The sequence below is a fragment of the Anguilla anguilla genome, chromosome 17 (assembly GCF_013347855.1).
Source record: "Anguilla anguilla isolate fAngAng1 chromosome 17, fAngAng1.pri, whole genome shotgun sequence".
In the NCBI taxonomy this organism is placed as follows: Eukaryota; Metazoa; Chordata; class Actinopteri; order Anguilliformes; family Anguillidae; genus Anguilla; species Anguilla anguilla.
In genome coordinates, this window is record NC_049217.1 from 4,549,344 (window position 1) to 4,564,591 (window position 15,248).

The following is a 15,248-nucleotide window of genomic DNA, read 5'->3' on the forward strand; positions in this document are numbered from 1 at the left end:
ATAACATAATTACAAGAACAGGCCATTCAGCCCAACAATGCTCGCCATTTCCCTGACTAAATTAGTGCTCTGGTTACCTACAGTCAATACCTTTTCCAACCATTCTGTTTCACCAAGAGCAGTGTTGAAATAGACGCAGAACTAAAACCGCGCTGAACACATGATGCTGGATGTTCAAAATTAATTAGCAAAAACCTAAATCACCACGCATGAGGGCGTTACCTGCTCGGAGAGCATCAGCAGCTCTTGGAGGAATTCCACCAGTTTCTTGTCGTTTGGTGATTTCATGAAGAAGTCAAACACTGCGTTGGCGATGGCTTTTTTATCCGAAAGTGTGGGGTGGGGCAAAACGAACAGCTCTGCTGTCTGTCGGGGGCTGAGAAGACTCAGGACTGTCACCTGAGGGAGGGGGGGGGGGGGGGTCAGCAGAGAGTCTCACCAATTTTGACCCAATCAAATCAAATGTATATTGCACTAAAATGTATTAGTCACTATGCTTGACAGCAAAAGCCTGGCATAAAGGCTCATAAAAGCAAGCCAAGTGTAAGAGCAGCAAGGAAAAACCCCATGAAAGATAACAGTCTTTGCATGCTAATGCTCCTGGACGCAGAATTATTTCTTTCTACATGACTGTTCATAGATTTCCACATCGCAGCATTCACAAGACCGCATGAGATCAGTAGCAGTCTAAAGTACCGTAGTCACTGGCACACATGAATGGAGTTATGAATTAATGCAACATACCGGATCGAAGTTTGGATTTAGCTCCAGGAGCTGCTGCACAGGCACGAAGGCGGAATACTGCTGGAGGTTCTTGTTTAGCCAATCCTCACTTCCAGTGGTGCTGTTCAGACAGGATGGGTCTGAGGGCAAGAGACCACAGACAGACACTTTTAACTGCTCCGCCATTTTGGAGTGCTGGAGGGCCAACATCATCTGATGGAGGTGATGTTCTGAACGAGGTCTTTACCTGAGGTGTCATTTTGGGTCAGGAAGGGGAGGATGAAATATTCGAGCACCTGGCGCTGCTGCGTCTCTTCCATGCCAGGAAACTGGAAGCCGAATTCATTCACCCTATAAAAATTGACTGCAGTTACAGCAGGGTTGCACAACAAGGGCCAATCCATTTCAGGATTATGTGTGAACATTTGCCAACATTTATTTAATTAGCCCAATCATATCTTGATCTGACACGTGTATAAGCGCCAGCTACAGCCGCAGACTACAAGTGTATCCTAGAGATTTTACTGAGCTCAAGTGCAGGAGTGAAGCAGCATAGTTTATAGAGCTGTCGGAAAAGTATATCTATGGCAATTGGTTGGAACAAAAACCAGAATGCAGATCGGCCCTCCAGGACCGGAGTTGTGCACCCCGGAGTTACAGCGAGGTACCTCCATGAGGTCATGAGAATGACACTGATTGACAGCAGCAAGTGTGTGATGGGAAAATCTCAGCACTTACACCTGCTGGTAGGTCTCACAGGTGAAGTTCTTGCTGCTGAGGCAGGACAGAAACCTCGCCGACGCGGAGGACAGGACCGTCCGCAGTTCTGAACCGAACAGGTGGTGGACGACCGGTACGGTCTGCAGCTGTGCCTCGCTGAGCGTGTCGATCCTGAGTTCGCCGATCACCTCCAGGACGGGCGGGCTCCTCAGCTGGACGGACTGCGGAAGGCGAAGGCCGTTAGTTCTGCGAGGCCGTCAGGAGAACATCGGCCAAAGGCAAACTCACAGCGCTCAGGCGTTCAGTACCCTGTTAGTGAGGATGAGGAGGGCTTCGTCCAGGACTCCAGAGGCCTTGGTGAGGAAGAGCTTCCAGGTCTCCTTGGGGTAGGTCATGTCTCCGGACAGCGAACATGTTAGCAGGTCAGCTAGGTTTTCACCAGTGAGTGAGGCCAACTGAGAGGAGAGAATACGAAGACCATGACATGAATGTAGCGTTCATCTAAACACTGAACACAAAGGCTTGCATAAAACTCACAGAGAAAAAATCTTACCGATGAACAAGCGTATTGAGTGATTGTAAAATTGCAGGGCATCCCAGTAATCGCAGAGTCCAGGAGAGGGCTGGATTCATTCATGAACAAGCACATTAGAAACAAAGCTTTGTTTAATTCTCATGTCATCTGTCCAATAATTGATGCACACAAACAATTATTTATAACAATAATTAATAGCAGGATAAAGAATGGATCAGAATGATTTTTTATTTATATCTGAATATCAGAATTATTCCCACCTGGGTACTCCTGAACAAATGCTGCTTTCTGTAAAAAGTCAGATACTTTGTGAGATACAGCACATACATCACAGCAAAACTCAAATTTAAAAAGATGATTTGTGTGTCAAACTGATAAACTGGGCAGACAGGTGTCTTTTTGTTTAGCACAGACATAAAGGCAGTATATACAAAGTCATGTATGAAAGTATATATTAAAAAAAAAAAAAGAACTTATACTGTAGAGAAACTCTTATCAGTTTGTCAGAATAAGAAATCCTGGAGAGATGAGAGATTCTTACCATTCCATGGTGTGGATGGGCACTGAAACAAGAAAAAGATAATGTGAATAAAAGAGAGGGTGCTAAACAAAGCTGCAGTCCCGCTGGTGGGCATGCAAGTTCATTGAAAAAGCAAGTTTAGTGTTCACCTTATTATTGCTTCTTATTCCAACATTCTGTACACTACTCCTCCTACAGCTTTTCAGCAAGACCTATCATATTTGGCTAGTAGATTCTCCTAGTTGTGTGTGCTTTTTTCTGTCAGTAGCACCAATATTTCTTTTCACATCGGAAGATTTCCCATTGATTGACACGTTTGTAACAACACACTTGCTACAATCAGTTGCTGCAGCTGTCACAGACTGTCTCTCTCTTTTGCCAAGCTTCTAACAGACCTGTGTGTGTCATATTTGCAGCACTAACATTAGCGAGTTCAAGCCGAACCAATATTTTCTGTTATAATTCCTGCCAGTTAACATACGTTTCAACATTCAACACAATGTTAATTATTTTAAGATACCGACACTTAAAAACATGATAGAATTGATTCTCCTCTGTTATTAGTTCAAAACGTGATTTTTCGTGAAATAAATAAATATATTTTGTGGTGTAGAAAACATATTATCAAAATATTATCCAAAATGTGCAATTTGGAGAGATTTTAGGATGTCTTTGAAAAACCCTTGCAAAATGTCACTGCTCTTAGTTATCAGCACAATTTTTTTTGCATTGGTCATTGGTGGGAAACAGGTTGGGGATGAACTGTGTGTGATCTTTTTTTTTGTTTTGCCACTATGTGAATTTCGTGAAATAAAGTGGAGTTGTATTTTTATGTACAATATTTCACATATTTCCCGAATTTTGATACATAGTCTTGATGGCACACGTGTGCCCTTCAAATAATGCCATAATCTCTTGTTTATTGTGTTTTGCCACAAAGTTGGAAAGCTTTATTTGAATGGCACATGTGTACAATCAAGACTTTGTATAGTAAAAAGATTTTGGAAATATGTGAAGATATGTCACGATAAACACATAATCTACATAAAAATATAACTCTACTGTTTATTTCACAAAATTGACATAAGCTAGCAGCAAAAAAATAAATACAAAAAATCATACACAGTCTGTTTCCCACAAACTTGTAAGGTTTTAATTAAGAGTAGTGTAGACGGGTGGAAATTGCTTTTGTAAAAGCTAGGGATTAAGGGGTTATATGAAATACAAAGCTTTGAACATGTTACATTCATTTATGTGAACGTATGTAATCTGGACATGTTCATATTTGCCATGGGAATAACTTGCAAAACTCAGCATTACCTTTTCATCAACTGGCATCATCATGCAGTCTGTGCCAAAAAAGGAAATAGTGTCACACAGGAACAGTCACGTATAAATAAAAAATGCATCCCAGAAAGGACAGCTACGGTAAAAACCCAGCAGGTAAGATGAAACAGTGTATATGACACACTCAACCTCAAATCATTTTTGTAGACGATAATGTTTTTTAAGCAATGTCACTCAATCATTTTGTGTGACCAGCTCACTAGCAATTTCCAGTCTTACAGCATTAATGCATCACGGAAGACTCATCTCTACAGGAGGCTTTTGCTCTAGTAGTGTTAGCTTGCTAGTTAGCCATATTAGATAACATTAAATGACAAATGCAAACTACAGAAAGGATCTGAAAATAAAAGTTCATTGAAAATGCCTGAAAAAGCTGTATATAAAGTACTGTTTTATGATGTTTTCACGCAGATTTAGAAATGCATGTGCTCACCTCCGGGTTGTGCGTGCATTAATGCATTAATGTTGGCCCAGATCGCTGGCTCCAGATGCCCTGGCGTTGAGGAGAGTAAGTGGCGAAGCCTCTTCATTCTGAGGGAGAAGAGGAAAAGACAGTGATACGCCGCTGCTAAGGGCCACAGACCAATCACGTCAGGGAACACCATACAGCAGGAATGTAATTAAAGACGAAGAAAGCTTGTTGTTGAACTCACATGATTGGGATGGAGCTACAGTTCATTGGGCTCTAAAAGCGGGAAAAAATAACAAAATAAGCATTTTGCAAGAACATCGTTTCATTGATCCTTTGTCACCATTTAATAAAACGTGATTGATGAGAGAAAAGGGAAAGGAACATTTTTGAAGCTGCAGCAAGCCAAAGAGCAATTACTGAACATGACTGAAAAGGAAGAAGGACATTTCCACATAAGGTTATGTTCCAGGAAAACTAGGCCTGGCCTCATTACCAGCATCACAAGCTGACGGAGGAACTCCTCCTGCCCGCTGTTTGGAGATCCAAGGAAGCGGTCCAGCACTGCATTGACGGTGTGTTCGTCAACGTGAGGCATCTCAAGCAGCTGCACTGCCTGTCGAGGGCTGAGGAGATCAATGACCTCCACCTACGAGCAAGAGCAGAAGGTTTCATTTGAAGGTGTCATCCGTACAAACACATTGCTTAAGGAACGCTACCTTCAACACAACTATTTCCCCCGTACAAATACACTGCAGTATCCATATTGCTCATGCTCAAATAAAATTAATCTAATGATTAATAATGTCCCAAACACCTCACACCCGGCTTTAAGAACGATTTAGCTTTCACATATCACTCATGAACAAAGATCGAGTGTCTTACAGCAGAAAAGTTTGAGTTCAAAGAGAAGAAATCTTGCAGCTGGGCAAAGATGGAAAACCGGCCAAAGTTCATCATCACCCAGTCGTGGCTGCTGTTTGTCAGGGATATGCAGCTGGGATCTGAAACAGAATCCGAATTAAGGAAGAACATATACACAGAGCTTTGATCAGTAAACATGCTTTCGCGGCTTTGCTGTGGTAAGCTGTTTGCAGAAGGAGAAACAAGCCAATACAAGGTACCTGCAGACGTCTGCTGTGACAGGAAAGGGTAGATGAAATTCGTGTACACCAACATCTGCCTCTCTTGATCCAGAAGCTGCATTTGATTGGACAGCTCCATCACCCTGGAAAAGCACAGTCTCATCAGGACCACAGAGAGCCACAGCAGTCATCACATTAAGCAGGGGATTCAGTCCTGGCCACGGTAAAGTAGGTAAATTAACCGCAATTGCTAAACGAATGCTTTAATCTATCAATCAGCTGCTGAATAACAATACAAACCAGAAGACCCAGCAAACCCCACAGCTTTGCACGGCTGCAGATCCCAGATGTGATACACTGCATGTCACATGCGTATGTGAATATTTCCCATGGTCCTCCAACCACTCTACCATATCACCACCTATGATTGTGTCCAAAACAGTTTACTTGTCTATTCTTGAGGATATAAGTTGAGTACACTGGATGAGAAAGTTAAGTAGGCAAAATTGTCTCAAAATCTATTGTGTTTAAAATCCTTGGATGATATGTTTATTTTGCTGGGAGTACACTTTTCAGGAAGTAAACCATACTTTTTAGGAGGCTCCACGAAGGAAGAGGTGGAGCCATCGTTGGGTCCCACAAATCAGAGAGGAAGAGGCGGGGCCTTTTTACCACAAGGGTGGGATGTCTTAAGCATAGGATGTTTTTGCATACTTTCCATCGCGTACTAAAAATCCACACAACAGTAGGCACTATGTTTAGTAGGCAGTACATATTTTGAGGACACAGTAATGAGGAGGCTGTTTCAGACTTAGCCTATATTTCCGTTAAATATAAACTATTTCTTTATGAGTCATTTATCACGTTGAACATCAAATGGGTGCTTTTTCTGGATATATTGACCTGACTGATTAAATGTCTTTGGAATGTGGGGCATTTATTCAAGTCATGTATCTATGTTTCTGACATAATGTGACCTTAATGTGAAGCTGCACTTCATTTCTCATTGTTTACTTCCTGAAAAGTATGCTGGTGAATATACTCACTGAAACCCGAGAAATAATGGTAGCATACTGGGATTTTAAGTACACTACATTTAGAGAAAAAATGGCCTACTTAACAACTTTCTCATTCAGTGTACTCAATAGTATGCAAGTGCACTCATTCAGACATAGCCTAAATGGGTCCACTTAAGAACAATTGACAATTCAGGGGGTCGCAGCTGGACTGGACTGGACTTGAATGAAAACCAGGAAAAAAAGGGCCCCCAGGGCTGAGTTTGGGAATCCCAGATTATGCTAATTTAAAAAAAATCAATATACTCAGCAAAGAAACAACACTGTATCGTTGGAATTGGTATGCACGTACAAGGCCTGGTAAGACTGGCAGCTGAAGTTCCTGGTGGCGAGACATTGGAGGCTATCTCCAGATATTGTGGGCAGGGCAGGCTTGATTTTGGTCTGGAAAAAGATCTGGGTGAAATTCACATCCTGGAAGTTCTCGGATGGGAAGCTGTCAATGGTGGTTGTAGGAAGTGGGCTGCAGAGGTCAGATCCCACATTCTGAATCAGGAAGAAAAAAACATAGTTCAGGAAAAAAGTTCACCAGCAGGACACTGATGTTTCTGATAAATCCAGCTCCATACTCTGAAATTCTGCCAGCACATCAGTTGTTTGGAAAGAAAGACAAATAAATAGTCTGGAATCATAATTGAAATGTAAAGAAAGATGTCATTGTTGTTACAGTGTATGTAGTATACAACCAAATACTGAAAACATTTTTGAATGTAACATACCATTGTACAGCGCTGCTGTATGACTGGGCTCAGAAGTGTGGTGAGCTCAATCGCAAGGGGGCTCAGGTGTTGTACAGTCAGGTTTGTTTGGTTAACACACTCGAAGATTTTAGCCAAGGTTTCCACTGTGTTGGCAAGCTGCAAAGACAGGCAGATGAAAATGACTTGATGGTTTGTTAACCAGCTTTTTGGCTGGAATGCTGGAATTATGGTTGAGTAAGTAAATATTCTAAAAAGATGGAGAGAAATGTGTTGCCCTGAGTTACACTCATTCATTCAATTCCAGAGGGAAGCAAGTCTCCAACTTCCAGATACAGATTCTCTCTGTCCTATGTCATCCAGAGAGGATTTGTCTCCAAATCCGCAATCCTCAAATATTTTAAATCATGTTCCTGAAAGTGCATCATCAGTTGTGTATTTGTACCTGATATTATACATACATATATATATATATATATATATACACACACACACACACACACACATACAGACAGACAGGTGATAAATGAAAGTAAAAAGCAACATAATAAGGTGTTGGGGGTCCAAAATCTCCCATAGTTGTTCAGTTGGGTTGAGATCTGGTGACTGTGAAGGCTATAGTATTGATTCACATTATTTTCATACTCATCAAACCATTCAGTGACACCTTGTGCCCTGTGGATAGGGGCATTGTCATCCTGGAAGAAACCACTCCCATCAGGATAGAAATGTTTCATCATAGGATAAAGGTGATCTCTCTGAATAACTTTGTATTGATTTGCAGTGACCCTTCCCTCTAAGGAGACAAGTGGACCAAAACCATGCCAGGAAAATGCCCCCCACAGCATAACAGACCCCCTCACTCTAGGGGTCAAGCATTCAGGCCTGTAGCGTTCTCTTGGTGTATGCCACACATGCACTGGCCCTCTTATTGAGAATATGGTGGAGGATGACTCATTTGACCATATCACTTTTTTTCCAAAGTGATCTCTGTGGACCAGTGCCTATGGTTTTTGCCCCCCCTGAACTCTCAAATGTGCATTCATCTTTGTAATGAGGGGTTTATGCGCTGCAACCCTGCTATAATATCCCTCTATGTAGTAGTCAATGGACTGTTCTTGCTGACACAGTCTGATCACGTCCTGCATTGACATTCACAATCACCTGAAGAAGAGTTGCTCTTCTCTTATTGCTTACATATCACACTATTGCACGAGCATCACAGTCATTTAATGTGTGCTTTCGACCACAATTTCCGACCATATTTACTGATGTCTTTCCCATAGATCTAAATGCAGATGTCACTTTAGTCACTGTTCCTATTGAAACACTAGCCAGTTGAGCAGTCTTTGTGACTGAAGCTCCTGCCATCCGTAGCTCAATAATGAACCCTCTTTCAAAGTCACTTATATATCCTCCTCTGGCCATCTTGAGCCAAAATCGAGATCAACTGGGCCTGCGCAGCATTTTTATACATGTCACAGAACACAGTTAATTGCTTAATTGTATGACACAGTACATCTGTATGGAAGCATCTACATTCATTAAGTTTTTCTTTCAAGTTGTCACCCGTCGGTATATATATATATATATATATATATATTATACAACAGAAGTGAGTACACCCCTGTGCAATATCACTTAAATGTCAAATGATTCAAAATTGTATCACCTCTCAATAATTGCATTATTTCTAAGTTGACAAGTAGAGTATTTCCTCTTATGAACAATCAAAAACAAATACTTTAGAAAGACTATAATGAAAATACAGGCCTCAAAGTAGAAACTCAACAAAATGCAACAAAAGTGAATACACCTGTGATCACTGACACACAAGTTAGAAAACCTGTGATCACTGAAACAAAATTGAGTACACGTGTGATTTCCAATTAGCCTAATTGCATGAACATGGTTATAAAATGACCTGTGAATACCAGAACTTTCTCAATTTTGGACCTATGGGCTGTGTCTATCTGCATGTCTGCATCATGGCTCCACATGGAAAAGAATTGCCAGAGGAACTGAAAAATCTGATTGTGAGACTTCACAAAGATGGAAAAGGATACAGGAAGATGGGTGACCAACTAAAAATCAGCCGAAACACAGTTGCAGCAGTAATCAGGAGGTATAGAACGAGCCATAGTACCACTAATCAGAGCCGCAGTGGCCGTCCTCCTAAAATGACACCACGGACAGTGCGCTGCTTGCACAATCTCGCTCTGAAAAGCAGACGGGCAACTGCTTCAGACTTGGCACAGGGGTTATCAACGGAAATTGGAGTTTCTGTGACAGCTCAGACGATGCGAAGGACATTGCATAACGTCAACCTCTATGGACGGCGTCCAAGGAAAAAACCCTTCGGCACAAAACTGCAAGATTAAACTTTGCTAAAGAACACGAAAAGAAGCCTGATAAATAAATATTGGGAGCACATTCTTTGGTCAGATGAGACCAAGATAAATTTGATCGGCTCAGATGGGGTCCAGCATGTTTGGCGTGAACCTGGACAGGACTACCACAGTGAATGCATAGTCCCGACAGTGAAGCACGGAGGTGGGAGTGTGATGATATGGGGCTGCATGAGTGCAAAAGGTGTTGGGGAGATGACATTTATAGATGGCACCATGAATGCCTGTGGATATACCAAAATTCTAGCTGACAAGATGACCCCCAGCCTCCAGAAGCTTGGCAGAAGAGGAATATTCCAGCATGACAACGATCCAAAGCACATTGCCAAAATCACGAAAGAGTTTCTAAAGAAGAAAAAAGTGAACACTATGACCTGGCCAAGTATGTCACCTGACTTGAATCCAGTAGAAGACCTTTGGAGTATTTTAAAGAGAAAGGTAGAGCAACACAACCCCTCCAGCAAAGAGCAGCTGAAAACAATCTCTGAAAATGGCAGAACATCTCTCCAGAAATTTGTGCAACACTGGTATCCTCCATGCCGAGGAGGATTGAGTCTGTCATCAAAAATAAAGGTGGACATACGCATTATTGAAAAAATAAAAGATTTGAATCTCAGTAATGAAAGGTGTACTGACTTTTGTTGCATTGAGTTCCTACTGTTGGGCCTGTATTTTTAATATAGAAAATCTAAACTGTTAGTTTTTAATTTTACGTAAGAGCAAATACCCTACTGTTCAACTTAGAAGTAATGCAATTACTGTAAGGTGATACAATTTTGAATCATTTGACATTTAAGTGATATTGCACAGGGGTGTACTCACTTCTGTTGTATACTGTATGTTGCAATCAGCAAACAAACCAGAATGGCTAGATGAGATCGTAATCGAACAAAATAAGATCAAACACATAAAGTCAAATGAAGTAATCACTATCCACAAGTACCAAGCACAGAATTCAAAGAAGTCTCCACTGGTCAGTAGCAAACCAGGTTTTTTTTTTTTCAAACTGAGTACACGGAGATAGTAACGGCCAGTTTGTTCAAGAACCAGAAGAACAGGACATACACATACACAACAGCAGATACAAATGTAAACACAAAACATATGACAGAGGTCGTAACAAAGTCGTTCCATAATTCTGTATTCAGTCTCTGCCACACACAGAGCTCAACACACGTGGCAGGATGTAACATAGACTATGTTCTCTGCACTTAAATCAGTGGCAGGATGTAACATAGACTATGTTCTCTGCACTTAAATCAGTGGCAGGATGTAACATAGACTATGTTCTCTGCACTTAAATCAGTGGCAGGATGTAACATAGACTATGTTCTCTGTAGTTAAATCAGTGGCAGGATGTAACATAGACTATGTTCTCTGTAGTTAAATCAGTGGCAGGATATAACATAGACTATGTTCTCTGAACTTAAATCAGTGGCAGGATATAACATAGACTATGTTCTCTGCACTTAAATCAGTGGCAGGATGTAACATAGACTATGTTCTCTGCACTTAAATCAGTGGCAGGATGTAACATAGACTATGTTCTCTGTAGTTAAATCAGTGGCAGGATATAACATAGACTATGTTCTCTGTAGTTAAATCAGTGGCAGGATGTAACATAGACTATGTTCTCTGTAGTTAAATCAGTGGCAGGATATAACATAGACTATGTTCTCTGAACTTAAATCAGTGGCAGGATATAACATAGACTATGTTCTCTGCACTTAAATCAGTGGCAGGATGTAACATAGACTATGTTCTCTGCACTTAAATCAGTGGCAGGATGTAACATAGACTATGTTCTCTGTAGTTAAATCAGTGGCAGGATATAACATAGACTATGTTCTCTGCAGTTACATCAATCCATTGTCTAATTCAGAATTCTTCTTGCAGATGTTTGATTCATTGTATCCTTGTAAAATTATGATGATATGTCAGACTTCAAAGACGCATCAGATTCTATTCTGTTAAGATGCAGTGTGCTGGATTTAACAATATCTAACACCAAATGGTACAGGAAGGCTTTATCTCAATCCCATCCATATAAATGATTCTCAGGCTATGAGGTGCAACTTACTCAGCAAACACAGGCAACTTGAGACTCATAAAAGTGAAATGGTAACAATCAGGAAGACAATCCCCCGTCCCGGATATCATTCTAACTTTCAGTGTGTTGCATAAACAGGGTGTAAAACACAGGCCTATATGTGGCAGGTAGTGCAGTGGGTGAGGTGCAGGTAGAGCAGTGGGTGAGGTGCAGGTAGTGCAGTGGGTGAGGTACAGGTAGTGCAGTGGGTGAGGTGCAGTCGGTGAGGTACAGGTAGTGCAGAGGGTGAGGTGCAGGTAGTGCAGTGGGTGAGGTACAGGTAGTGCAGTGGGTGAGGTGCAGTCGGTGAGGTACAGGTAGTGCAGTGGGTGAGGTGCAGGTAGTGCAGTGGGTGAGGTGCAGTCGGTGAGGTACAGGTAGTGCAGAGGGTGAGGTGCAGGTAGTGCAGTGGGTGAGGTACAGGTAGTGCAGTGGGTGAGGTGCAGTCGGTGAGGTACAGGTAGTGCAGTGGGTGAGGTGCAGATAGTGCAGTGGGTGAGGTGCAGTCGGTGAGGTACAGGTAGTGCAGTGGGTGAGGTGCAGTCGGTGAGGTACAGGTAGTGCAGTGGGTGAGGTGCAGGTAGTGCAGTGGGCGAGATGCAGTCGGTGAGGTACAGGTAGTGCAGAGGGTGAGGTGCAGGTAGTGCAGTGGGTGAGGTACAGGTAGTGCAGTGGGTGAGGTACAGGTAGTGCAGTGGGTGAGGTGCAGGTAGTGCAGTGGGTGAGGTAGTGCAGTGGGTGAGGTGCAGGTAGTGCAGTGGGTGAGGTGCAGGTAGTGCAGTGGGTGAGGTGCAGGTAGTGCAGTGGGTGAGGCGCAGGTAGTGCAGTGGGTGAGGTACAGGTAGTGCAGTGGGTGAGGTGCAGGTAGTGCAGTGGGTGAGGTGCAGGTAGTTCAGTGGGTGAGGTGCAGTGGGTGAGGTGCAGGAGGTGCAAAGCAGAACAGGAAAGGAAACTCACAGCGCAGGGGTGAGGATCCACCAGCTGACAGATGTCTAACGGATCGGTGGGTTCCGGTTCAGAATTTGCAAAGCTGCAAACAAACACAGAAATGTCCTAAAACTGAAAATCCTTGATGAAAAATTATTTTGTTTTGTCTCCGATGTGCAAGACCTTTCGTTTTTAACCTGTAGTTCCATCGTCCAACACTAAAAGGACGAAAGAGGCATTTCTCATTTCAGAACACACCACATTGCCTTCATTATCTCGTCCTTAATTGACTGGTCCTGTTCCTTTGACTCCTTTCCACTGATTACTGCAGTTAGTGTCTACAGTGACACCTAGAGGATAAGGACTCAAATACAGATTTTATGTTTCCTAGGTCACATGATGAGGAACTCATGGCCCTACCAATGAAGAACTGTATCCCCTGTAAATATGCACTCTGCATGTCCCAAACAGCCTCCTAACTGCTGTGTCTTTAAAATATGGACTGTCTACTAAACATACTGCCTTCTGTTTAGTGCGTATTTTATTTTTTAGTACGCGATAGGCAGTATGCAAAAAATATTCTTCATGTTATTTTCCAACGGTACTGCAGAGGTGTCGTAAGACATTTTGCCCTTGTAGTAAAAAGGCACTGCCTCTTCAATTAGACGTCTTCATATTAGATGTTTCAGATAATTCAAATGCATTCCATTACGATATGAACAAAACTAACTGGAAAGCCCAACGGTGTGGACTGGCCTGCACAGAGCCCTGACCTCAACCCCATCCAACACCTTTAGGATCAATTGGAAAGTCTGCTGTAAGCCAGGCCTAATCGCCCAATCAGTGCTCGACCTCTTCTCGCTGAATGGGAGCGAATCCCTGCAGCAAAGCTCCTACATCTAGTACAAAGCCTTCCTAGAAGAGTGGAGGTTGTTATGGCAACAAAGGGTGGACTAACTCCATATCAATGCCCATAATTTTGGATGAGATTTTGGATGTCAGATGCCCACATACTTTTGACCATTAGTTTAGGAGGCATTGTGGCTCTGCTAAGCCTACTGTTCTTTTGTTTGATCAGCAGTAGAGAGATTAAACCAGTCACGCCACAGAACCTACAGAATTCCCTAACCAATCGGACACTCTGTTTGTCACTAGGGTGGTACTCACAAAACGTGGGAGAAGGTGACGAGGAGGTCAGGGGGGATGGTCTCGTTCTGGGGCAGGAAATGGTGAATCAGCGGGATCACCACATGCTGGAACCAGTCATCCAAGCTGGAGGCGTTGAAGCCGGGTGGCAAGGGCAGGGCGGTGGGCAGGACCTCTTTTGGCTGGGCCGCGGCTATCTCAGAGAGGGAGTAGTTGAGCACGGCCTGGGCCAGCTGGTAGCTCCTCAGGGTGGTCACATTGGACTGAGGGCAGAGGAAGCACAGGTGAGTGCACAATGGCCAGGACAGTTCCATTTCAATTCATATTCAATTCAATTCTGGAAACAAACTTAATTGAAAAATCCCATCATGCTCTGCATGTATATTAAATCAATAAACTGGATTTCAGTTAATTTCCTGACTGAACTGATATGGAATTGACCCCAAACCTACTCTGCAGACATTGCACTGAGAAAAGCAAGACTGCAGAGACTGCACTGAGCAAAGCAAGACTGCATGACTCTGCAGAGACTGCACTGCGCACAGTAACACTGCATGACACCGCAGAGACTGCACTGCGCACAGTAACACTGCATGACACTGCAGACTGCACTGAGCAAAGTAACACTACATGACACCGCAAAGACTGCACTGGGCAAAGCAAGACGGCATGACACTGCAGAGACTTACTGGGAAGAAATTAAGGTAGAAAATATAATTCTGCATTTGGAAAGTCATTAAATGCACAATGGGAGTCCAGGTAGACGGAACCTACTGAACCAAATCAGTGGACCATCCTTGTTTCAAAAAGTTTGTGAACTAAAAGTATAAAATATACTTTTTCATACACATTTCAGCATATATTTAGATAAAGGAAAATTATTATGGGATAGGAGTAGAAGGTAACAGCCATCCCTCATTTGGGACCATGTGTCCAAAACAGTTCAAAAGCAGCCGGTGCAAACCAGCCAGAGTCTGATATCCTGCTTGGATACTGTTACAGGAAGGCTAAGGGACCGGCTGGGAAAACAAATAAAACAGACACCCCCCACCCCCGTCCCGTGACTGACCTCCAAAAACCAGTTAGATGAGATCGCATGTTGGAAAAAGTGTGTCACTGCTGAACTTTCACTCCAAGGCATGCTATGCAGGATTTTCACCTTCAAACTGTCATCTACCGTAACAGCCATGCTCGGCAATTACTATGATGCACTGGCAATCTGTCTCTCGATTCACTTCTGCCGAGTACATGCTTGTCTGCCGGCATTTTCTATTCAAAAAAAATGTCTGTGACATTTCTGGTTGAGCCCCTTTTTTTCCTGCATAGTATACCTTTAAATGTAATTGTCCTGAAACTGCCACTCTAACACTGCTGACAGCTGGTATGTTTGAATCCCACAAAATTCCCACACTACACTGCTGAAACTTCGCTGGAAAATGCTGGAATTTTTTCAATCATCAATCAATCAATTTTTATTTGTATAGCCCTCACAAAGCAGCTTTACAGCGAACCGGCCCCCAAAGAGTAAGCCTAGGGCAACAGTGGCAAGGAAAAACTCCCTGATT

The 15,248-nt window shown here is 42.7% G+C and overlaps 1 protein-coding gene across 3 annotated transcripts in view; it reads right to left on the minus strand.

Annotated features, from left to right (window-relative positions):
* The window catches only part of LOC118216569, a 51,925-nt gene that overhangs the window by 24,885 nt on the left and 11,792 nt on the right, over nt 1–15,248 (minus strand). For all 3 annotated transcript variants that reach the window (XM_035397877.1, XM_035397878.1, XM_035397879.1), the window contains 18 exons: nt 13,705–13,946; nt 12,568–12,640; nt 7,135–7,272; nt 6,708–6,901; nt 5,379–5,482; nt 5,140–5,258; nt 4,751–4,903; nt 4,499–4,530; nt 4,279–4,376; nt 3,819–3,847; nt 2,520–2,541; nt 2,239–2,266; nt 1,997–2,066; nt 1,752–1,898; nt 1,462–1,664; nt 971–1,074; nt 745–863; nt 223–399 (listed from right to left, as the gene is read on the minus strand). In XM_035397877.1, coding sequence (XP_035253768.1) covers nt 223–399; nt 745–863; nt 971–1,074; nt 1,462–1,664; nt 1,752–1,898; nt 1,997–2,066; nt 2,239–2,266; nt 2,520–2,541; nt 3,819–3,847; nt 4,279–4,376; nt 4,499–4,530; nt 4,751–4,903; nt 5,140–5,258; nt 5,379–5,482; nt 6,708–6,901; nt 7,135–7,272; nt 12,568–12,640; nt 13,705–13,946 — 2,052 coding nt within the window. The remainder of the gene's footprint in view (nt 1–222; nt 400–744; nt 864–970; nt 1,075–1,461; nt 1,665–1,751; nt 1,899–1,996; nt 2,067–2,238; nt 2,267–2,519; nt 2,542–3,818; nt 3,848–4,278; nt 4,377–4,498; nt 4,531–4,750; nt 4,904–5,139; nt 5,259–5,378; nt 5,483–6,707; nt 6,902–7,134; nt 7,273–12,567; nt 12,641–13,704; nt 13,947–15,248) is intronic.